The following is a 10,210-nucleotide window of genomic DNA, read 5'->3' as shown; positions in this document are numbered from 1 at the left end:
GTTTCTCCTGTTGCTGTTGCTCCTGTTTTGCTTTCCTGGAATGTCTCTTCTCCTACTCTATACCTATCCCAAACCCAACACATCCTCTGGGCCCACTTTAATGAATTTAGAGTCACACTTAACTATTCCAATCTTCATCAATCCTTACTTCCTTCATGCCCTTACCACACTTGGAGCCATGTCTGGGCACATGATTATACGGAGTATTATAATCTGTTTTTAAGAAAGAGCAATCTTTTCCCTTCAGTTCAACTCCAACTTTTCGGTAGTTACCAAATCTTCCAACATCTCTGTTACCCACAGGTTCTAGCAGTGCCTACCCTGGTATATGGGGTATGCGTCAGTATCCCATCAGCAGGCTGCTCATGGTGAGTGAAAATCCTGACTGGGGTTAGGGGAAGAAGACTGGATTCTTGGTAGGCTAGAGCTGTGCCCCAGACGTGCACATCCAGGGTTAAGAAACACATGCTCTTAAAAGTTTTTGGTGCTGTTTCCCTTCTTTTCTTAATTGTAATTGTTAAGGCAGATGGGAGGGTTCAAAAACGTTGTGAATGGAGTGAAAAGTTAATCTACTGAGAATGAAAGTTGATCAGCAGTGCCATTCACATTTTTAAAAATGTGTAAGAAAGAAAATGGGGTGCCTGGGTGGCTCGGTTGGTTGAGGCACAGTGTCTGTTCTCTCCCTTTCAGTCTGCTCCTCCCCCCACTCATGCTCTCTCTCAAATAAATAAATCTTAAAAGAAGAAGAAGAAAAAGAAAAGTGAAGGAAGGAAGAAGGGAAGGAAGAAAGAACGGACTTAAAAGGAAATAAGCCTTGTGGCGGGGGTAAAGTAGGGGATGTGTAAGACTCAGGTCTCAAATACAACCAGCAATTTCATCATGTGGTAATTTTTAATATTAAAAGTAAACTGTAAATGTATCTTTATAAACAATATGCATAAAATAGATTCTAAAACCTTTTCTTTTTAAAATGCTTTTTCACAGTAAATTTTTTAGGTGTCAGATTTCCCCTCAAAATAATAGTGCAATTGGAAGAAGGAACACATGGTCAGCGAACTCGGACTTCTCTACTAATACAAGTCCTTGTATATTTCCTGTAGGAGCGGGTGAAGACTCATGTCTGTCTCTGTTTTCTTTATGACTTGCAATAGCTGCACATGTTCTGTTACAATCTGTCTGAGGTCTGTCATTTTCTGGAGCAGCTTGGCAAAGAGCTGGGAAGACTCAGGATGGTTCATCTTGAGCTGGAGCTCCAAGGCTTGCAGCAGGTTGTCCTGGATGTCCTCAATGGGCTTCACGTTCAGCAAACCTGGGCGGTCTGGGGGGGGGGGGAGAAGAACAGGAGGTTCAGTAACAGACTCCTCTGGCCCCTACATCGGAGGCATCTTCAGCCCAACTAAATTACCCAACTTTTTGTTGGCTTGTTTTGTTCTGGTTCTAGAGTAAGTGGGGGAGGGAGGGTAAGTAGACAGTGTGCAAGAAGTGCATATGGGAGGGAGGATGGACTGAAACCAAGACTATCACTGGTCTTTCCAGGGGCATGGTTTCCTGGCTGGGGTTAACTCTGCCTGATCAGTTGACATAACACAATGGCAATGCAATCCTCTCCCCAGACTGAGGACTCTTCTGCCAGGATGTTTCTGTCACTCAGAAATCTCATTTTCAGCTGCTGCCTCTTCTTCATGAGTGTGTTTTATAACCTTACTACTTACTTTCTCATCACAGCTGTTGATATGCTTTTAAAACCAGCATTGTCTTCTTTTTCCCTTAACGTGGCATATACATTCTCAATGAGACAAGACATAGTTTTTAAATACTGGTACAGTTTGGAAGGATAGAGCCTCTAAATTTTAAAAAGGGTTTCTTCTGAGTGGTGAGGCAATTTTCACTTTCTTCTTTATATTCTCCTTATCTGAACTTTTAAATGGTGAACTTAAATTACCTTTAAGCTTTTTATGTTTTTCTTCATGCAGATCTTGTAAGATGCATCCCTAATTATAGTGTCTTTTAATTCTTTATTTTTTTGCTTTATAGTATTCTATAGTATTCATTTTCTTTTCTAATCTAGCCCTGCTGGTGGTTACAAAAAATTTATTCATTTTGGTATACTGAATATATTCCAATTTCCTAAGCTTTTGTCAATTCAAGTAATTTTTATCATGGATTTATTTTCCTATTTTGGATAGACTATTACATCTTCAAATAATGATAGTTTCATTTATTTCTTCTTTTCCAGTGTTTACACTTCTCATTTCTTTTTCTTGCCATAGTGTATTGGCCAATACCTCTAAATATGGTATTAAATAGTCATAGTGGTAGGATGTATTCTTGTTTTATTCCTAACCATGACAAAAATACTTCTAATGGCTTACTATAAGAATGTTTACTATAGATCATGGTGGATACATTTTACCCCTGGCTTTCCAAGAGCTATAAAGTTTTTTAATTAATTTAGTCAGGAATGTTGTGGCATCCCCTCAAATTCTTTAAACTTTTTCTCTCTAAAGAGATGACCAAATGGTTTTATCTTAATCTAGTAAATTATATTAATAGATTTCTTTATATGTCTGTACTCATTTGCTCTTATTTTATTCAGGGTTTTAAAATTTGTGAGATTGGTCCAGAGTTGTCTTTTTTGTGCCATCCTTTGTCTATTTTTTTGGTAATAAATATTAACTAGCCTTCTAGACCGAGTTGAGGAATTTTCCTTCTGTTTCTATGTAGTAATGATCTGTTCCCTAATGGCTTCTTGGAGTTCACTGGCAGAACCATCTGATCCTGATGGTAAATCTTTGGCTACTTTTAATTTTTCTCCTATAGCTTTTTAATCGTTTTAGTAAAGAGCTTAGTCAAGATTTAGTGAAGACTGTTTACTCTTTATAAAAGTAAAATTTTGTAATTCATATTAGAATAATATTGTATATAATATTCTCTCAAAATCTGAAATCCCTTATTTTTATTTAGAACTGAATGTTTTTATTTTGTATATTATCTCATTAAAAAATCTGATTTGCTAAAGGCTTTTTTTTCTTTAAAAAAAAAATTCATCACTCTTTTAAAAGAGTTATTATTCATCACTCTTTTTAAAAATTCTATTTTGTTTTCAATTTAACTAATTTATTCTTTTGACTTCCTTTAGGTCTATTTTTCCCTCTTTTTCTAGTTTCTTGAGTTGAATGCTTAATTCATTTAGTTTTAGTATTTCTTGTTTTCTGATAGATGCACCTAAAACTTTAAAATTTCCTCTGTCACTTTGGTTTCACTGTGCAGGCTTGGGTAAATAGTATGTTCACAGCTCTTTCCTAAATAGTCTGTCTTACTCTTTTGATTTCATTTTTAATCTGAGAGTTTTAATTTCCAAGTGGAAAGTCTGGGTGTTTTTGTTTTCTAACCACTAAGTTTTATTTTCTAATTTCTGTTTGTTGCACCTGAGATTAGAATATAAGGTTTTGGGGCACCTGGGTGGCTCAGTGGATTAAAGCCTCTGCCTTCAGCTCAGGTCATGATCCAGGGTCCTGGGATCGAGCCCCACATCGGGCTCTCTGCTCAGTGGCGAGCCTGCTTCCCCCCTCTCGCTCTGCCTGCCTCTCTGCCTACTTGTGATCTCTGTCAAATAAATAAATAAAATCTTAAAAAAAAAAAAAAAGAATATAAGGTTTCCTCATTAAAGTTCACCAAAGGGATGCAGGGTTTTTGTATACCATTCAGGACACTCACCTGATACCTTGTGCTGATTCCAAATTTTAGCTCTTGAAGGCTATTCACCCTTGTTTTCTAATTTTATCTTCTCCCCTTCCCTGTAAACTAAAGCACTGTATAAGGGCTTTTACTTGCCTTTTATTTAAAAAATTTTTAAAGATTGTATTTATTTATTTGAGAGTGTGCATGTACACAAGTAGGGGGAGTGGCAGAGGGAGAAGGATAAGCGGGCTCCCTGTAGTGTGGCTCCATCCCAAGACTCCGGGATCATGACCTGAGCTGAAGGTAGATGCTTAACTGACTGAGCCACCCAGATGCCCCTAAAATTTTTTTTCATGATTTTAAGTGATCTCTACACCCTCATATGGGGCTTGAACTCATGACCCTGAGATTAAGAGTGGCAAGCTCTACTGACAAAGTCAGCCAGGTACCCCTAGTTTATCTTTTAATACCTTTCATCCTCTAGTGTCACTTTCTGAAACCATCCTTTTGTTCCAGCCATATTAAGGTATTACCATACTAAGTCCCTCAAACATCCTATTTTCTGTCATGACTGTGCTTAGGCAGAGTCTGTTCCTCCCTCCTGAAACAGACTTCTTTTCCCTTCACCCAACTTACTGACTTCAACCTGTTCCTCAAAATACAGCCAGTGTTACTCTGTTCTGGGAACACTATTTGACTTTAGCTCTTCCTCTCCCCTGTTCTCCCAACCCCCTTCCTCTGGACCCTGTAGCACCCTATAAACACTTCAATCTCCACCATACTAGTAGATTACATTTATTGAATGGTTATCATTTTCCAAAGAAAGTGCTAAAGGCTTTATACACATTAGATCATTTGATCTTCACAGTATCTCCATGAGGCCCATGTTCTATGGAGAGAAGAATTAAGATTTAGAGAAAGGCTTGCCCAAGGTCTGCCACTTCCTAATAAATGGTGAAGCTGAAATTCAAATCTAAGTTTAATTTCAAATGCTGTATTATAAGTATATAGTATTTATAAATTGTATAATAAGCACTGATTTTTCTCTTTATGTCCCCTATGAGGTCATGAGGTATCAGAGGGCACACTATGTCTTGATCATCTCTGAGCCTCTGGTGGAAACACAGGAAGTACTTAGTTGGCTGAGTTAATGAGCGAGAAGGTTGTTCTGGCTAAGAATCCTGGATTGAAAAGTACGATTCTCCTGGTTGGTGAACAAGCCTAAAGGCAGGATCACTACACAATGAAGAAGTCTCCTGTAAAGTGTTTTCCTGTATCTAATAAACTCTAGTAACCTTTATCCACTGAGGTGAGGTACAGGAGAGAAATGTTAGCTGGTCTCACAGTGGGATTTTCAGAACTCTAAAGGTTCTCTTAAATTAAGTTTATTTTCATTCTTTTTTTTTTCCTTTTTATTTAAAGAAGGAAACTTTGGGTTGATTTTTTTTTCTAACTTCTTATTCCATTGACTGGAATAAGTATCCTCCCCATATCACCTCTCCCCCGACCCCCAACCAACATTTAACTTTGGAACCATCAGCAAAAATCTCAGATTCTAAGAATGAAACAAATGATGTAGTCCTGGCTTAGAGAATCATGCCCCTGGGGGACCTGCGCCTTTCTCACAATTGCCACGCAATCATGAAAACCCTGATGCTTTAGCCTTTCACGGATCCTGGACTGGTGCCTTTGGTTTAATGACTGCTGATCCTCTTTCTGACGAATGTTCCAGATTTCAAAGGCTCTCAGCTATGCAAATGCACGTGCATCTGAAATGACAGCATTTTGTGTGAAGGCAGGTGTTGAATGTGGCTCCTCCAAGGGCTGGGACCCCACACCCTTGTGTTGAACCTCTGCTCACTGGGCACTGGTTCCTTAGAACCCTATCTCCTTCTTCCTTCCTCTTGGGCAGCATCAGTCAAAACTTCTGCTGAAGAGATTACATTAATCTAGTAGGTTTCATTTATCATGACAGCTCAAACAACCAAACCCTAAAGTGCAGCTGATCAGGCTTGCTGGAAACTCTTGGCTTCAGTGCAGTATAATGGAACTGGCTCCTTTAGGAGTGGAGAAGGATCTGGTTTGGATTTTCAAATCCCTCTTTGGCAAATTATTTTTTTTATTATGTGACAGATGAAGTTTGGCTGAATGGCTGAAATTGTGTGACCACTGATTTATATTTTCTCCAGTGACGAGTTAGATCATTTACAGATCTGTCCCTGTCCCCTTTACTGAGCCTCAGTCAAGGCAAAATGGAGCACCACTGAATGGAAAAAGTAGTACACTTTAACAGCTCTGTGACCTGGGCAAACTGATCAAGATCATTGCACCTCGATTTTCTATTCTGTAAATATGTAATTCACATAATTAAACTGGGGAAATACACTCAAAATGTGATTATAAAAGTACATTAACAGGCTTACACTTAAATTTAAAACATTTGGCTTCTTTAAAAAAGTAAAAAGCTAGCTTCCCTTGGTCTTAAAGCATTCCCTAGAATCAAAGGCAAAAGGGATTTGTCAAGGTTGTTTCCCACCTTCTATCCCGTTGGAAGGACTTCCCTCCCCCTCTCCTCTTTCTCCTTCCACACTTTATTTCCACACATATTCAAACCCTTGCTGAGCTAAGCTGGACACCACTAATATGCCATGGCAGTCTATGGAAGTACCCAGAGCCCTCCTGGGTCCTCACCCTTCCCTCTCCACTCCCCAGTGACTGCTAAGATACTGTTTTTAGAAGGCCCGTCTGAGATGTTCTTCCTGCACCTTGCTGAGTGTCAGAGTCAAGGTTTGCAATTGCATCAGGGTCAAAGGACACTATTTACTGGCCTAGGCTGCCTAGAAGGCCCTTTTGGGAAAGTGAGTGTTGACTCACACACACTCCAGGACACAACGCTCGAGGAAGCTGGAGTCAATTACTGGTTTTTAACTTCCAGGCTGCAAAGAATTGGGAAAGCAACCTTTCCGGTCCCCACTCAGACAGCGCTGGAACTGATTACAGAGGGCTGCTGATTATGAGGAAACCTACAAAACCCCCACCATGTCCAGATCTGGCTCCGTCATGGGGAGAGCTATCTGAAGATTTCAATTCTCTTGACCCTCCTGGGATCTGTCCACCTGGGCCAGGCATTTCCTGAGCACAGATTTTCTCAGGAGGTGTCTGGGGGAACCAGAGGGCCTCAGTGGAGTCTCCTGAAGGAGAGCCAGAAAACCCCAAGTGTTTGTCTCTATTCTAGGAGCTGCTGTTAGGGCTTTTCCGATCTTTGTCTATTGGCTTTCTGATACAGGCCAATCTGAAAAGGACTGTATCTAGGGGATTTAGGGGGAAAAAAAAGTCCGATAGCTAGGGAGCTGTAAATTGATCCACAGACAATGAAAGACCTTAGTTCAGGTGCCTGATGAAAACCAAAGGAGAAGTAGGGCTTCTTTTTACACTTCCTCTCCAATTTCCTTTATTCCATTCTAAGTTCACAGACGTGTTAAAAAGAGCAATGGATTTGGAAACTGAAGACTTGAGTCCTGTCTCTTCCACTTAGTTTCTTTGTGACTCTGGACCAATCCTCTAATCTTTCTGGGTTTTGGTTTAATATTTTAAGTTGATGGTACTTCTTTTATAAGGTTGTGGTGAGAATGAGCTAGGTATAGGGACACTGTAAGATGTTACTATTCTCTCGGTTTATCCAAATAAAGGTAGTTTCCACCGGGATGGGGTCAGGAGTGTAAGCTGGGGTGGGTTGGCAAATACACAGTGGGGAAGCGGAAGGTTCCTAAACTGATTCTGGTAAGATCACAGACTCAGGAGCACAAAAAAATAATTCCTGATGCAGGCTCATGTTTGAGGGGTTTGAGCAGGTTCTCATTCTTGTGGCTGCATAAACGCAAGACAGTCTAAGAGCAATAATAAAACAAGGAAGGCATGGGGCCTCAAGTCACTTCTTTCTTGAACTGATGGTGTTCAGGCTTCTGCAGTACTTTTCTGATCAAGCAGAATCATGGTGAGCATTAGGCAAAACTGTGAATTCAGCCAGCTTTATCTCTGGTAAACTATGGTAGGGCCTGTAGCAATTCCCTTCTACATTCCTACCTTTGGGGAAAAAAATAATGTAAGAAGGTTTCATAAGTGCTGTTCTTCTCATAGTTAAATTTCAATTGGAGCTGGATGGAGTGCAGGGATTCTCAACTTTGGCTGCACACTGAAATCACGTGGGGAGATTAAAACCCCGCAAACGAATACCTGGGTGCCATCTCCAGAGATTCCTACTGACTTGGTCTGGGGTATGACCTCCAAGGTTTTTAAAAGCTCCTGGATCATTCTAGTGAACAGCCAAGAGTAAGCACTGGCTTAGTGGCACTAAGCAGTAAGCACTACTGGCTTAGTGGGAAGCAGCTGGATTCCCAGCCTTAAAGCTTACTTGCTGGGTAGCCTTGAGAAAGTTCCTTAGCCTTTCTGTGCCTTGGTTTCCTCACTTAAAAAATGGAGACATACGAGTAATGTGACTCATAGTGTTGGTGGGAGGATTAAATGAGTTAATAGATGGCAAGTGCCAGAGCAGTGTCTGACACATAGTAAGGTAGCTATTTCTAATATCACTCGCCTCTTTTTCCTTCCTACCTTTCTTCTCTCATTTCTCTGATTTTTTTCTGGGTCCTCTATCTTTTCTGTTCTCTCTTCCTTAATTGCTCCTTTCTTCTCGGCCATCTCTCCACTCATCCCTCCCTTTCCGTTGTGGGACCTGCACTATGCTGGAGGTTTGGTATTAGGAATCCTAGCAGGGCAAGTCTAAATTGATCAGAAGTTTGCATAATGGATGATTTTAGGAGAAATGCAGTTGATGATGGCTCTCTGGGCAAGGGGACAACACAACCAGGAGGTCTTGTAAACATGTTATCAAACAGATAAAGATCTTCTGTAGGAGCTGTTCTGCTGTGAACCCACATGTCGCCAGTCCTTCATTGTGGAGTGGGTTAATATTCTAACATTTCCCTTACGAATGCTTTTTCTGTCTATGTCCAAATGATAACCCCTCCTTACAACAATAACACATGGGATGTGGTCAGGATGGGGAAAGGGGCTGACTACCACAATGAAACCAACCCAGTTAGTATTTTCTTTTATCTGCCCATCGAGAAAACCATTCTACACACCAGCTTCCCTCATCTCACACACCCAAATGCCACCGCCAAAATCCACCTCCCCAACTACAACGGTAGACACAAAGATATTATAATGAGGTGAGTAGTGCTTTCTTCTTTTCTGTCTTTAAAGCTCTTTGCATTGCTCAATGCTACCTCAATGGAGTAAAATGAGCTTGGGCTGTTTTATTTCCAGGTCTCGCAGAATGGAAATTTTACTGGAGCTCTCCATCCTGCCCTTGGGAAGTCCTTGTCTTTCCTGTCTCCGTTCACCCCAGTGGGGGGTTAAGGTCCCCCTAAAGGCTGCTCAATGGAAGCTCAGCCATGTGGTTTGCTGAGGGTTCTCTGTGTCAGCCCAGGACAGCAGCGTGTTCTTCCCTTTAGCTGAGGGATACAGATTAATTTCTGCTCCTTCTATGTCCAACACTGGCTCTGAGCAGCTGGAAATGGGTTTGGGGTGGGGGGTGGAGAAGGCTAGAGAAAAAAGAGAATGATTTTTTCTTCCTCATCAAGGCTGACACACTCCTCCCCCTAACCCAATTACACTTCATTGCTTCCTCATCCTCTAGAAATGACAATAACTGAACATAAAACATAGCCAAGTATTTGTTCCCTGCAATTCTCCATCTTCCTTTCCAGTGTCTTTGAGAAAAACTTGTGATCTCAAAACATAGGTGTGATCTTTAATCTCCAAACATGACCTCTCAACATATAATGTCCCAAAACTTTATCAGAACCTTGGGAGTGTGGAAACTTACCACACTCCTGCTATTCTCTGTCTCCTTGAAGGGGCCAGGAGGCTCTGAGTTCTCCCCTTAGCCTGTCAGGCCTCTCCCTCTTCCTCCAGTATCTCTTTCCCTTAGGGTTTTTTCCCCCTCAATCCACAACTAATCCCCTTAAAGTGAGAGCTGATAAAGGGATTAGCTGATATCTCCCTAGGGGTATTTATATTGATTTCAAGAATCCCCATTGGTGGAAGTGCAAGCAATCGGACTGGCAAGATTGCACAGAGCTACCTCGCATTCCATCATACAGGGGAAAAGGGAAAATTAGCACTTATTGTGTGCTTAACATGTCCCAGGCATTGTGCCAGAGGCTAAACATAATGTTATTTCATTTACTTACGACACTGATAAAGAAATTAGGGCCCAGGGAGGTAAATAATTGAGTGAAATCACACATCTAGTAAGTGGTGGTGGGGCGTGGGGTCTGAACTCCTGGGCTGTCCCTGGGATTCCAAAGTTTTCCAATGCCCCCAGCCCACCTCTTCTGGTTTTCTTCTTTGTGAATCTGGCAAGAGCCTTGAAAGGTGCTTTCCCTGGGAGTGCATGGCTCCTTTACAACCTGCATTGGCCTTTCTGTGACGAGTGACTAGAACCCCTCCTGAGTTTCATTCT

The 10,210-nt window shown here is 41.1% G+C and overlaps 1 protein-coding gene across 1 annotated transcript in view; it reads right to left on the bottom strand.

Annotated features, from left to right (window-relative positions):
• Nucleotides 1–868: 868 nt before the first annotated feature.
• LOC111144031 (peroxisome proliferator activated receptor gamma) overlaps nt 869–10,210 on the bottom strand; it is a 70,310-nt gene continuing 60,968 nt past the window's right edge. The window contains exon 7 of the mRNA XM_022498101.1: nt 869–1,318. Within this exon, the coding sequence (XP_022353809.1) occupies nt 1,071–1,318 (248 nt within the window). The 3' untranslated portion in view covers nt 869–1,070. The remainder of the gene's footprint in view (nt 1,319–10,210) is intronic.

This window comes from Enhydra lutris, unplaced genomic scaffold, assembly GCF_002288905.1.
Source record: "Enhydra lutris kenyoni isolate GAN:26980312 unplaced genomic scaffold, ASM228890v2 scaffoldscaffold10, whole genome shotgun sequence".
Lineage (NCBI taxonomy): Eukaryota > Metazoa > Chordata > Mammalia > Carnivora > Mustelidae > Enhydra > Enhydra lutris.
The sequence above is the reverse complement of the archived record's forward strand: the minus strand, read 5'-3'. Positions and strand labels throughout refer to the sequence as shown.